General features: G+C 35.1%; 1 protein-coding gene across 7 annotated transcripts in view; it reads left to right on the top strand.

Moving 5' to 3' along the window:
- bicc1a (BicC family RNA binding protein 1a) overlaps positions 1-14,786 on the top strand; it is a 30,566-nt gene that overhangs the window by 5,336 nt on the left and 10,444 nt on the right. For all 7 annotated transcript variants that reach the window (XM_089120309.1, XM_089120308.1, XM_089120307.1 and 4 more), the window contains 5 exons: positions 2,883-2,929; positions 8,317-8,386; positions 12,313-12,392; positions 13,146-13,304; positions 14,149-14,202. In XM_089120309.1, the coding sequence (XP_088976435.1) occupies positions 2,883-2,929; positions 8,317-8,386; positions 12,313-12,392; positions 13,146-13,304; positions 14,149-14,202 (410 nt within the window). The remainder of the gene's footprint in view (positions 1-2,882; positions 2,930-8,316; positions 8,387-12,312; positions 12,393-13,145; positions 13,305-14,148; positions 14,203-14,786) is intronic.

Genomic DNA, 14,786 nt, shown 5'->3' with positions numbered 1-14,786 from the left:
TTATCCGAGAGAAATACACTAAAATTATACAGCTTTGTTCTTACACTCACTTACTCATCACATTCCTAACACACACATAGTTTACAGGAGCTGTGCTATAATCAAATACTCTACTCTAAATCTGTGCGTGAAGCTGTTTCATTATAGCTGAAACTGAGCTGTGGAGTTTTTGTGACCCACATCCTACAGTAAATGGAGCACAAGAAAGAGCTGAAATCAACACACACACTCCATTTAACATTCTGTCTGGTTTAAGACTTGCTATTTTCATATTTTCCTCTGTGTGTGCCTCAGTACATGTTTTCAATTGGATGTGTGTGTGTGTGTTAGAAAGTGAGTGTCATATCTGAGAGAATCAGAGCTGTATGATATTGAAGTAGCATTCTAGTGCTTATTAAAAAATATATTTTTTGGAACATAGTGTCATTTGTGTTGGTCTGTCTAGTAGTATAGGGACAGATTCAGTTCAGTTACATGCTGTACTTATTACAGATGTGTGACCAACCATACATCTATCTATCTATCTATCTATCTATCTATCTATCTATCTATCTATCTATCTATCTATCTATCTATCTATCTATCTATCTATCTATCTATCTATCTATCTATCTATCTATCTATCTATCTATCTATCTATCTATCTATCTGTCTGTCTGTCTGTCTGTCTGTCTGTCTGTCTGTCTGTCTGTCTGTCTGTCTGTTAAAAGATTAAATATATATATATATATATATATATGGCTGTAAAGAATAAATCTGCATGGTAAATCCTTTGGATATTTTATTTAAAAAAAAGGAAAAATCAAACCATTTTATTGAAGTAAAAATAACGGGGATGGGGAATAAAGTGGGGGGGGGGAAAATCACATTACGAAATAAATGTTTTTCTCACAAAAACATTTGGAACAGTTATTTGCCCACTTTTATACCTTTTGCAACCTCCTTTTTCCAAGATAACAGCTCTGAGTTTCCTTCTACAATGCCTGATGAGTTTGGAGAACACCTGACAAGAGATCAGAGACCATTTCTCCATACAGAATCTCTCCAGATTCCTAGATCCATGTTGTGTTCAGGTGTGGGGACTGGGGTGGCCATTGCAGATGTTTGATGTTTTGTGATTTTGATGTTTGTTTTTGGATCACTGTCCTGTTGGAAGATCCAAATATGGCCCGTTATAAGATTTCTAGCACAGGCTGTCAGTTTTAGATTTGTTATCTGTTGGTATTTGATCGAATCCATGATGCCATGTATCTGAACAAGATGTCCAGGACCTCTGGCAGAAAATTAGGCCCACAGCATTAAAGAGTATTTCATTTTACACATGGGGTACTTTTTTATCCCTGTGTGCACCAAACCTGTAAGTGTTTGCTGCTAAAAAGTTCTCTCTTTTTTTGTTTCATCTGTCTCTGGTCTCTGATGATCTCTTGTCAGGTGTTCTCCAAACTCATCATGCATTATAGAAGTTCTTGGAAAAAGGAGGTTGCAAAAAGTATTTCATAAAATGGGGCAAATAACTGTTGTCCTATTTGGAGAAAAAAAAACCCATTTATTTCATGATGTGATTTTAATTATGAATCATTAATAATTGATTGATTCACCTTTCATGCTGTTTTTTTACACTGTTGGTGCTAGTTATCTGGAAAATAACTTGTTTATTAAAACTGGGTACAATCAAAGTGTTTCAGCTTGAAATGAAATAGAAAATGAACAAATAAAATTTTTATATTTGAATAGATTTTTTGTTTTGGGAATGCTTGGGTTTGGAAGATTAAAACCATTTATGTCTGGTTTCTATGGTTTTATGTCTACTTCTCTGTCACTGTTGTTTCATCTCTCCTTTTCTCGGCTACATGCCAGATCATGTGAAATTGTGATGATTAAAAATCCAAACATTTCAGCATTGCCATATAAATACCAACATTGCTATGATTTTTGAAGGAGGGGTTCAACACACTTTGGTTTAATGAGATGAGAACTTCTTGTAATTGTAGCTCTTTCTATCCTTGTTTTGATCTGGAAATGTAGTGAATTTCATGGAGAAATGGGTGGATGTGCTTTTGCTTGTGATTTTAGGGTCATTTAGAGGTTTAGATGACAAGATTATCTCATTTCTAACCCTTTTATTTCCTGCCATTTGGGGTTTGTTTTTCTGAACTCTCTATGAAAACCATATTTCAACGTTATAGGTAAAGAAAATGCAGGAAAGGGCTTGGTGCTGTCAGATAAATCACTCTCTATGCAGGAACATACACAAGAATGTTTAATTTTATATGATAGGACGATCTAAACCAAACATCTGGAGACACCGCGTCCCACCAAAGCAAACAAATTCTCAGATTTTCCTGTGAACCCAATGTTTTTATCCCACCTGACTTTGAGTCATTACACATTTTAGTTTTTCCAAAATCACACTTTAATTTCGTATTACATATTTAAGTGATCCGAAATCTGATAATGGTCGAAAAAATAATCTAGATCATTGTAGTAGTTACTATGTAAATGGACTTAAGTCATATGCAAGCATTCAACCCTGTGTAGGATTCTGAAAGTGCGTGTTTATGAAGATTTATGAAGTGTTTTATGTCAGCTATTACTCATGATAGTGTGAGTTAGTGTGATAGTGTGCATACAGCTGCTTTTGTGTGTAAAAGACAAGCATGTGTGTGACATATGAAATATGTTTAGTTTAAAAAGGCTGTGAGAATGCAGCTGCCTTATTCTTGTGTGTGTTTTGTGGTTGTGTTTGAGTAAATCTTTGTGTAAGTATGTGATTGTGAACCTGGGATTGAAACTTCTGTGCTTTTTAGTAAACAGATATAATTGTGAAATAAAGTTTCTCTTGCTATTGGTAATGTAAACTTCTCTCTCTTTTTCTCACACAGCAGCCAGTGAGGGAAGGATAAATGGAGGAGAGGATTTTTTTCAGAAGGTGAGAATACATTTGTTTATTTTTGCTTATTTCCATGAGATCTCAGGTGTACCTGCTCTTCAGGTCAGTAATTTAAAAAAGAAAAGGAAAATAAATCTCAACCATCATTCTTGTTCTAGTAGCATGCTGGCGTTTTGTTTTTTGTGTGTGAGAGAGAGCTTGTGGTGAGGCTTCTTTAAACACATAATAAACCTGACCGAAGATGCTCGATGAAGGGGCCAATTCAGAGTGATGATTGATTTGGTCCAAACACTTATCCCTGCTTAGGTTTCTAATAAACAGAGATAACATTGGCCAATGAAATTGTCAAAATATTCTTGGTTTGGCTCAGATGATTGAGGTTTGCATGTAGTCTATGAACAGCACTACTCATGTTGCAGAATTGATATGATCACTGGTTTCTGTCCTCACTTGCACTTTTGCTTAGTCTTTCCATGGTTGATCCAGGAGACTTCTGTGGTAATCTTTTCTTTATAAATGTCAGTTCTCAGGCAGTCTAAAATGGTATATCCTCGTTATTGTATGCAATGATGTCTAGCAGATAAATAATCTTCATGATTCTGTTCTTCATGTAGGCTATCATGCGTAAACAATGCAGATGCAAGGATCACTTTATTGTCAGTTTGTGGGTTGGTCTGTAATATGTGAAGGTTTTTTTTTGTTTAAAGTCACAATGAAACGGAAGTAGTGGCAGATCATTGTGACGTCCATCTAAGTGAAATGGATTATCAAAAAAGTAGGAACAGCAGCTTTGTTCTGTCCAGCGGTTGTCGCTATTTTGTCCCGTCAGGTGGTGTCTATTTAATGGTGGTTTTCTGAATCAGCCACAAGTAAAGATAAATGGAGGAAACTCACAAATGTCTGATGATTTTGATAGTGGTGACCTGAGTGGTATTTTTGGGGGCAGTTGAGAGTAATGATTTCAGTGATTAAAACTTTTGTTGAGTTGAATTGGACTTATGCCATTCTCTGTCTCTGTCTTTGTCTCCAGTCTCCATCATTATCATTTTCTGAAACATCACCACAGCGATAGTCCCTGCCAATCTTTTCACTGTACTTTTACTGTTGCATTTACTCAATTTTTTTTAAAACAGAATCTAACATGACAAAAGAATTACATTTATGCAGGCATAGTTACCATTTCAATATCAATAAATGTCAAAAAAAATATGTAATATACAATATTTTGAAATATACTTTTTATTTTTTTTAATGACAAATATTTAAAATAACTTTTCTATTTTAATATAAATTTTAATATAAATCACTTTAAAATGTCAATTATTTTAGGATTCTTTTATGAATAGAACGTTAAAAAGATCATTTTAATGCAAAAAAATATTAAGTGAAAAAAGTATTAATTACTTTCTTAAATCTTTTTGATCCCAAACCTTTGAATGATGATTTTATATAATAAACCAAATTATCTGTCAAACCAAACACTATGTTAAAGAACTAGTTGACCCCAAAGTTTTAATTATGTCATCATTTACTCACCCAGAAATGTTTTGGGTGGATTATCCCTTAAACTCCCAATGGCACATTAGTACCAATCTTACAGATCAGTAAATATATTGCAGTGTCTGTAATGGATTTGTTTTCTTTTTTTCAGAGTGCACACCTGTGCAGTTTAGCCTCCATTAAGTAAAGGCTTTCCCAACCCTTCCCTCGTTCCGTTTCCCTCCCTTTCTGCTTCTCACACCTCTTTTCTTAGCTTGTTCTCCTGAGTGCTCCTCAGCTGAATCAACAAAGGAAACAGGAAGCAGATCTCTATACACATGCTCTCTCTCGTACACATCATTTGTCAAATACAAACACTCTGCTCTCCATCAACTGTGCCCGTTTTTAATGACTTAATGAAGATCAGAGACTGCGTGACTCTGGTACTTTGAAGTCACTGCCTTTTGAAATTCTTTCTCCTGTAAACGGTGGGGTGTATAGATTCCTGTGACAGGATGATATTGGGTGTGGGGGAATAGGAAAGTAACATTTTCAAATGTATAGCTAACCCACATTTTTTTCTGAAATCGTCTGACCCATTTGAGAGGTATGTGCTGGTCTGTCACAAAAATAAACCACAAACCCCAAAACTGCTGTGTGGTCTGTCAGAAATCTCCCTCATCTGCAGAGCGGAGCCAAAGAAAGCAGTCGAGAGAAAGTGAGAGCAGGTCGGGAATAAAGACCTATAGAATGCACAGCAGCATTGCAGCACAACACAAACACACAGAATGGAAATGGGATCTGGCTCTCTGCCTGTACAAACTTTAAGCACCGTTTACCTTTTCATCCCATCTGAAATGTTCAGTTTTCCTTCAGGCATGTTTGATTGTGTCTTCGTTTGGTTCAAGGTCATCAGTGTAGAGAGTTTTGACGTTGTCGCATTGCTTAACGGAAACACTATTTAAACTTAACTGAAAGGTACGGACAAGCTAATATTACAGTGTGGCTTTTTCTACTGCAGTCATAAAGTTACATTGTTTTATCTTACAAGTGGCTAGTGTCTTGTGTCTACAAGTGACTTTGGATAAAATTCACTTTTATAATATAATAATTTTATAAAAAATCACCAATGCTGAATTTATTCAAAAAGACAAAACCATAAAAAAACCTCAACTGTATTGTCTATATCTAACATAGCAAAACTGCAGGGGAAAAAAATATAATAATAAAAAAATATTACTGTTATTTACAATTATAATAAATGAATACAATATAAAATAATAATTCTATTTGGTATTACTGTATTAAAAAAAATTCTTGCAGTTTTGCTATGTTAGCTAGTTACATATTGTTACATTAGTGAGATTCAAATCAGGAGAATTTCTAACAACATGGTACAATACATTCAGAAAATCAGTGGTTATGTTTGCAAGACATAGAAACACATGATGATCAAAGAACCTAAGAGGTAGATTTTTTGTTCATCATGTCACATTATGCAGAATGATGCAGAATCAAACATGATATACCCTAAATTTTTTGGATTCTTTGAAAAGGCTTTAATTTCATAAAGCCAAAGAGAGAAAATATTTTGATGGCTTAATAGTATAGAATTGTGTAAAGTTGTTTGTAATGTTTTTGCATTTTGTAATATAGAAGTAAATGCAAGCAGGCACACTGTATCAAGGATGTGAACATTACTGTTTTATTGGAGCTTTGCTGAACTCTGCTGTTTTCAAACTATAATTTCACAACTATAAATCACAGGATGTGTCACAGCTGTGTATGTAATTTACAGATTTAAGAAGATCTGGAGAGATTAATAAACTTGTTCCCCTAAGTTAAAAAACATTCTCATGTTCTTTTGTCCTTAAGGGTGTCAAAACAAAATATAAACTGAAGCCTGCTGTTGAACCACGGGTCCAAGACTAATGAAACCTGGAAAAGTATGGGCCGTAAATTTTAGAATAGCATGTGAGACTGCGTTCCCAGTTTATGCGCGAGCATGTGCAGGCTTGGGTGTAAACATGCAATAAGTGCATGATCGTAACTGTCTTATGACATCACTCACTTCTGTCCACCATTTCTAAGGTCCATTGAAGAGATTGTGTGTATAATGGATGAGAATACATTCAAACTGCAGGCAAAAGTGGCCCAATTCAGAATTTTTTGTGAAATTTATGTGATTATATGATGTGTTTTTTTTTTCATAACAGACTAAACAACACAAACCACATGTAATGTTATATTTTCAATTCTGATTCGGACCACTTTCCAATTTAATGCTCAGATACAAATTATTCAATTATTATTTTTTTTATTTTTTTTTTTTATGAGATTCCAGTGTAAACAGATCATGGTCCTGGAGTGACCCACATGTACAAAAAAAAAATGATAAAAAGATCAAGCAGCACACTAGTAAACATGAAGGACAATATACAGTAGTAAGTGATTACACATATGCCTTGTTACCACTGTGCAGGCTGGTGGTGGTGGTGTAAATGTGTGGGAGATGTTTTCTTGGTACACTTTAGGCCTCTTAGTGCCAATTGAATGCGACTTTTACGTCATTTGACGTATTTACAATAGACCGACATTCGTCACATTTCTGCACTGATGGAAGTCATTTCAAAGATTTTACATACTGTAACTTTGGTCACTCTGTAAACATGGAAGACGGCAGCGAAGTTAGTTATACTCATCAGTATTAAGGTGAACGCACTATACAAGCAAAACTAAACGGAAAACTATACAAGCAATCTTTGCTTTCCTTCTCTTCCTCGTCGGTGTCTTTTTTTATTTTCTCTGCACAAATTCACTAGCTTCCAAAGCACATCACCTTAGAAATGCATACGTAAGTGCTGACTTCAGTGGCCTGTTTACTTCCGTATGCCGTCTTCAGTTCACCACTGTGACCAGTTCACAATAAATGAGCAATAATTCAGTAGCCTAAATGACTGCTTATTATAGTACAGTCAATCTGTCTGAGGAGCAGGTGCCAATCTATGCCACGTTTATTTAAAATATAAAAATCAATTATAAACTCTATTTAGTATTAGCCCAGCCCCAGAGGCTGACATTCTCCTAAAGTTCCTGTGGAAAACTACACTTGAGTTTGTTTTTTTTAAATATATATATATATATATATATATATATATATATAATTGCTACAGTTTAATGCTCAGATTTTTTTTTTCCTGAAAGAAATTGGGTTTGTTGCCAAAACTTCTCATGAGAACTGCTGTACAGTAAAGCCTTGCTGACCACGAAAGCCAAGGGTTTTTTAAAGGCAGGAAGATAGAGAGTCTGGCACAAAACGGGTAAAGAAATGTGTTTTCTATGGAGACAAAGGAGTGTGTTTCCAAAGTTGCGGTTTTCTCTAAAAAATGAATTTACATGAAAGACAAGACCACTAAAAAGTAGTGAAGCGCTCTCTGCCTTCTTCCAGAGAAGTATTGAGCTCCAGGCAAAATCTTGGCAGAGTTTTATAAAACATTGAACCTGTATATTCATGTAGCTTGCAAATTACCATAAGTTTCTCTTTTGTATATTTAAATGGACTTAAAACCCGTTGCCATTCTTGCTTTTTCTCTCTTTTCCTTCACATATGCTACTGGTTAGCATGCTAGGCCTGTCAAAGGCTCGCTGCCAACTGGCTGTTACATGTTTCACAGGTTTTTGAGCCAGCTGTGTATGTGTGTGAAACTGAGAAAGTAGGGCATGTTTTAGCCAGAGAGAGTGATGATTGTAAGACCTCTGTTAAAACAGCCTGAACATTTCTGTCAGTGTGAATATTTTAGCAGAACTGAAAAAGTTCTTGTGTTTGTTTGAGAATGACAAAACATTGATTTGCTAATATTAGCATAGCAAGCCTATGTGTTTTTAATGCATATTAGAGTGTTTTACATTGCATTCGCATCCACTCATGTTCATTTTTTGTGTTTAAGGTCATGGATGAAACAAATACTCAGATTGCCTGGCCATCCAAACTGAAGATTGGAGCAAAGTCCAAAAAAGGTATACACACGCACACAGACAGACAGACAATAGTTACGGCAGAAGTCTCTGCGCTAGTCACACAGCATAAACTTACAATCTGTTCACAAGCAGCCATGTCTAATTTAGAATATGGTTATATTCAGTTGGTGTCCTGCTGTCTTTTTTCAGTATCACAATCGTGTTTTGTCTGTCCGTTGGTCATTTGTTTGGAATATCTTACAGCTTTAAAAAGGTACCGGTAGTTGAGATTTTCGATAGATGCCCAACATTGATTTTCCATCTAGGAACTGCATTTTCTTTGTTCCCTGATCAAAGATATGTTACTGTCAGTCTGATTTTTTTTCTCCAAGTTAGCACTTGTATTACATATTAAACATTTATACTGTTAAAAAAAGATTTCTATTTCACATAAATGTTCTTTTGAACTTTCTGTTTCTCAGAAAATCCTAAAATGTATTATGGTTTGCACAATAATATTAAGCAGCACAACATTAATAATAAGAAATGTTTCTTGAGCATAAAATCAGCATATGTACCATCATATCCAACAGGAGACAGCAGCACATATCATTTTTGTATACCCATTTGCTCTAATAGCAAATAAAAAAAATCATTATGACTTTCCCAAAGAGGGAAAAATATGAAGAGATTGATTATGGCAGTCAGAAGAGAGAAAGATGTGAAAATTTGCTGTCACTCCCTCAGCTGTTGAAATAGAAACACTCGCGGTAGCTTTAATATTATTTATTTTATTTATTATATTATTATTTATTTTTGTAATTTATTTTAGTTTAATATTAAACAACATATAGCTAAATAAATTTATATTAAATTTTTTCAAAATAAAATGGGATAAACTTGACTAGATTTGCAATGTTGATGATAACTGTGGAAACTCATCATCACAGTCTGTAAAAATGGTCCATTAGAATGATTAGAAGGGTCACGTGACACTGAAGACTGATGGAAATTCAGCTTTGCCATCTCAGGAATAAATTATGCTTTAAAATACATTGAAATAAAAAAAAGCATTTTAAATGGTAATAATATTTCACATTATTACTGTTTTTATTATATTGGTGAGCTTTTTGGTGAGCTTTTAAAACATTTCCATTTTATATAAAACCTAAAAGGTAACTAACATCTGATTATGAAGCAGAGATTAGGTATAGCAAGTCTGTAATTTTCTGTGGAAACAGTTCAGACTGAAATGTTGGCTTTAAAAAGCCATAGAATGTAATCAGGCCCATAAGGGTTTTCCTAATGATTCATGTGAGCGGATCTGGCAACACTAGGCAAACACTAGGCGAATCTAGTGTGGGTGAAGAGTGACATGGAGCTGGATGGATTAGGTCTCTCTAAATTAGTTAATGTTTTTTGCTACCTTGAATGTTTAAAAGACAGGCCAATTTGCTGTAATCATAAGTCTTATTCAAAAGATGACAGGCTCTTAATTTTCCATCTAACTGACGATATATGAATGTACTTTTGTTGCTAATATTTTGTGAAGCTGTTTTTGTGCTTATCTGTCTGCCAGTTTGCACACATTTTTCTTTATGTGGCTCATTTCCACATGACTAAAAGACTCAAAGAGTGTGTTTTAAGATGAAGACTGTCTTATCCGTCACCTCATGGGCGCTGCCATGATAAGATCAACAGCAAAATTTCGACATTTTTGCTCGTCTAAATTGATAACTGACTTTTAATGAACACTTCTAAAATTATATTGGTAACCGGCCGCAAACTTTTACTAAATATACTGAACCACCATACAATGAAAAACAATTCGAAAATCCATTCACTCCTTTTTTATAATCCTCAAAAAGTCTAGACACTCTCAATAATTTGGCCGTTTGGATTTTCTGAGCACTATGATGTCATAATGCTCATGCTCTGCCCACGACCACTGACGGATTGTCCCGTATTAGCATATTTCTGCCCTCAGCCATTCGACACCCCCCATGGAAGAGAGGGGTGGGGTGAGCTGTTGCTCATTATCATTTAAAGAGACATGTACCGAAACAGGTCACTGTGAACAAAGCTGTTTTTGAGGAGGGAAAAATGGTGGTTTTACACAACCATTGAGATATTTTAACCAAAGTATATTACAAACTTTACATGAACACCCTAAAGAATCATACCAACTTGTGGAAAATGGACATCCGATGACCCCTTTTAAAGTACCATTATTTCTTCAGAATCAGTCATTTTGGATGTGCCCAAGATCTCTCTTTCTTTTCATCTCTGCACATTTTCCCTACTTTGTTTTTTTTCCTGATTTCTGTATTTCTGTAAAGTCCTGTTGATCTTGTTGTAAATAATGGTCACTGTTATGGTTAACGGTTAGACTCACATGCAAAACTATATTTTACTTTTCCAGGTCTCAAACTGTTTTCTCATTTTCTTTCCCTTTTTTCCTTTTAAAATGTTTCAGCCTCTGTAACAGATGTTATCAATCTGAGAGATGTCGTTTCCACTCTGTCCTGAGTCAGTAAAGCACTTTTAAATGAGGCTGTCGGACAAAACAAAATCAGTCTCTACTGGAGTGTAGAGAGACCAGACAGTTTTTTTTTTGACGACAGGAATAAGTGACTAGGTTATCCGGCCACCGGGAATGTGAGGCAAAATGCAAAAAGTGATTTGGTGGCCATTGGGTCTGTGAAAGTGCTATATAAATGCAGTCCATTTACCATTTACCGTGTCTATGTGTGTTTGTATATGCATATATAAACTATGATTTATAAGTTTGGTCTCAGTATGATTTATGTTTTATGAAAGAAATTAATACATTTATTACAAGGATACATTAAATTGATCAAAAGTGACAGTAAAGACTTTTATAATGTTACAAAAAAACATTTCTGTCAAATAAATGTTCTTTTGAAATTTTCGTCAAATAATCCATGAAAACTGATCATGGTTTAAAGAAAACATATTCAATATTCAAAACCATTTTCAACAATGATAATAAGAAATGTTTCAGCAAATCAGCATATTAGAATGATTTCTGAAAATTTAGCTTTGCCATCACAGGAATAAAGTGCATTTTAAGATACAATAAAATATATGACACTTAATTTAAAAAATGTAATAATATTCTAGTATTCACAATATTACTATTACTATATTTTTGACCAAACATTTAAATGATAGTGTGTATATATATATATATATATATATATATATATATATTCAAAACCATATATATAGATATAGATGTGTGTGTGTGTGTGTGTGTGTGTGTTTATACTGTACAGATAAACCCTTATATTGAGAACTTCAAATGAAAGACAGACATTGGTGTTGATGTATTAACCTTGTTTATGCACGCATGAACTATTCGATTTTTCACAGACATGCATAGACATTCTCCTTTCATAACACATGCCACACATGCAACCCCACACAAACACACACATGCTGGAGTTGATGAATACCACATGGCAGGAAGAGGATAGTGTGGTGGGCTGGACTAGGAGACCCCTACTGGTGTTACTATAATACATCCCCCAGAAACAGTGCAGTGTGTGTGTATGTGTGTTTGCGTTTGTATGCTTGTGTAAGACAGTGATCATTCCTGGCTGTTTCATCCCCCCTGCGCTTCTAGGTCCAAATCCTGTAGTTTGTGGGAGTGTTTTGGGGGGTGAGTAAGTCAGAGAATAAGTGTAGAGAATAACAAACATTCCAAGTTACACTACTAGAGCTATTTTTAGAGAGCAGCAGTAAAGCAGCTATTTCTCATGATGTATGTTGGGGGTGTCTTTGTGGAAAACTGAAAGAGAAAAGTGTTCAATCTTGAGAACACTGCTTTTGAAACCAGTTGTGATTTCATTCATGGTGTAACATAAAAGCGCAAATTGTGTTGTGAAGCACCTTTTATTAATAAATGACTTCCTTCTCCTGTCCTTTACTCATCATCTGCTTTCTTCCTGTCCTCCACACAGATCCACATATTAAGGTCAGCGGAAAGAGGGAAGATGTGCGAGAGGCCAAAGAGACAATAATGTCCGTTCTTGACACAAAGGTAAGCACTAAACATATGATTTTCATGGTAACTGCAGGTACCATTTGGGTTCACTATATATAAAAAAAAAATATAAGTCAGTATAGTTCAAGGATGTTAATATACGAACATCTTTAAAGGCTAAATTGCATAAGATATTAGCAGACAAAATGTATTTTTCTTACCACACTGAGAATTTTTTTTCTTGTTTTCAGCATAAATATTTCTTGTTTAATAAAAATCTGGCAAAATATATAGCAAAGCTGTTATGACCAATCAGAAGATAGTAAAATTGTGTAATGTTACAATGAACCTTGTTTTATATAAATACATTATTTTAAAATGGCATTTATTCCTACGATGCAAAGCTGAATTTTCAGCATCATTACTCCAGTCTTCATTGTCACATGATCCTTCAGAACTCATTCTAATATTCTGATTTGCAGCTCAAAAACATTTCTTAGCATTATCAATAATGAAAACAGTTGTGCTGCTTAATATGTTTGTGTGATTGCTTTTTTTCAGGATTTGTTAATGAATAGAAAGTTCTTTTCTGTCTATGTTGATCAATTTAAAGTCTTCTGGCTGAATAAAAATAGGAATTTCTTTATGTAAAAAAAAAATTACTGAACATTTTAAAATGTTTTGGAAAAACTTTTGAACGTCTGTGTATCTGAATGCAGTCTACTGAGAGTTATGAACAGGATTAAATGATTTTAATTGAGCTATGAAAGGTTTACATGAATGCTGTGTTACGACCTTTGACACCCACAGAGTAATCGAGTGACCCTGAAGATGGACGTATCACACACAGAACACTCGCATGTTATTGGGAAAGGAGGGAATAACATCAAACGAGTTATGGAAGAGACGGGCTGTCACATACACTTTCCAGACTCCAACAGGCACAGCCAGGGAGAGAAGAGCAACCAGGTAGACACACACACCAACAAGACCAGCAACAAGTCATACATTTTTTTTTCATACCCATTTTCAAGTGATTTATTCAAAGTTCACTGTGGTGTACTGGTACAACAGAGGGAGGATTTCCAGCAAATAATTACTGACATTTTGGTCTTTTACTTGAATACATGAGGGGGTGAATACATAATGCCAGAATTTCTACTACTATGGGAATGTGTTTAGTTTTTTGTGCTAATTTAGCAAGCACACAGCAAATCTCTTCCATCCAGCCAACTTTGACTATCCAGCAGTGGCTGAACTCTAGCTGAATCATTTTATTGGCCGAGGGACACGAGGCAGTTTGTATTGGCCGGAGGATGAGAACGGTTTGGAGTAAGATGGATCTGATTGGCTGTTGGATGGCTCTCAGGTTTAAATAGACTGCTGAGTGGTCTGACGAGGCGTGCAGACAGTTTGGAATGTTAGAAGCATACAAGCGCACGCATGCACAAACACCGACTTCAGAGCCAAACCAGATGGACTCTCTGAACTGGGCCGAATCACCTCGTTCCAAACCGGGATTAATTCTCACAGGCCTTGATTAAACGTGTGGTCGTCGAGATGAAATGATGAGGAAAAAAATAAAACAAAAAAACAGCAGGATGTTTAATTAAGGTTTTTTAGACTGGCAGACTGCCACACACTTACTCCTATTTAATGTTTCAATTGGTAATAAATCAGGTTTCTGGATGTGACATTGCAACCTATTAAAAAAATTCTTACAGGATGAGAGAAAGGAATAAACAGCTGCACATTATTATGAAAAAAAAAAAATCAGAACAATCGTCTTTTTGTCCACTTCTTTTTCTGTCAGGTGTCGATTGCGGGGCAGCTGACTGGTGTTGAGGCAGCGCGAGTTAAAATACGGGTGAGACTCCGTTTATGAGCTTACTTTCTTCTTTTCTTTCATGGTCACTTGTCACTATGTGCGCAGGCAAGAGGTTTAAAAACTTTTTGATCCCACTGAACCCCATATATGATGAAGGACCATTTATAATGTAGCAAGGATTACATTATAAAGACAATGTCTCCAAAAATGTATAATTGTTTTTTGTTAGTGATTGCTCTAAATCCTAAAATATTTACTTGCAAATATTCACAATTAAGTTTTACATATCTTTTTTTCTACCCACTATTAGATGTATTAACCTGAAGAGAAACCCTTCACTTTAAATTAAATGTATTTTTTAAGTGCTTATAACAACACTTTTGCAGAGAATTTTGCCTTAAAGCGTCCCCCCCCCCCCCCTCAAAGCCATTTCAATATATTACTAAATTAAGATGTTTAGCTATTTGATTTATAAGGCTGGACAGCACTAAATACACTGTTTTTCCTTTCTAATTTTCTGCTCTAACGCCCCCTTGTGGCCCAGTTTGAAAGGCCAATCATAGATTAGGGGCTTTATGTCTTGCACCCTAGTGGTTAAAAATGTCATAACTTCTTGTTGTGTG

This window comes from Pimephales promelas, chromosome 15, assembly GCF_988280905.1.
Source record: "Pimephales promelas chromosome 15, fPimPro1.hap1.1, whole genome shotgun sequence".
In the NCBI taxonomy this organism is placed as follows: Eukaryota; Metazoa; Chordata; class Actinopteri; order Cypriniformes; family Leuciscidae; genus Pimephales; species Pimephales promelas.
The sequence above is the reverse complement of the archived record's forward strand: the minus strand, read 5'-3'. Positions and strand labels throughout refer to the sequence as shown.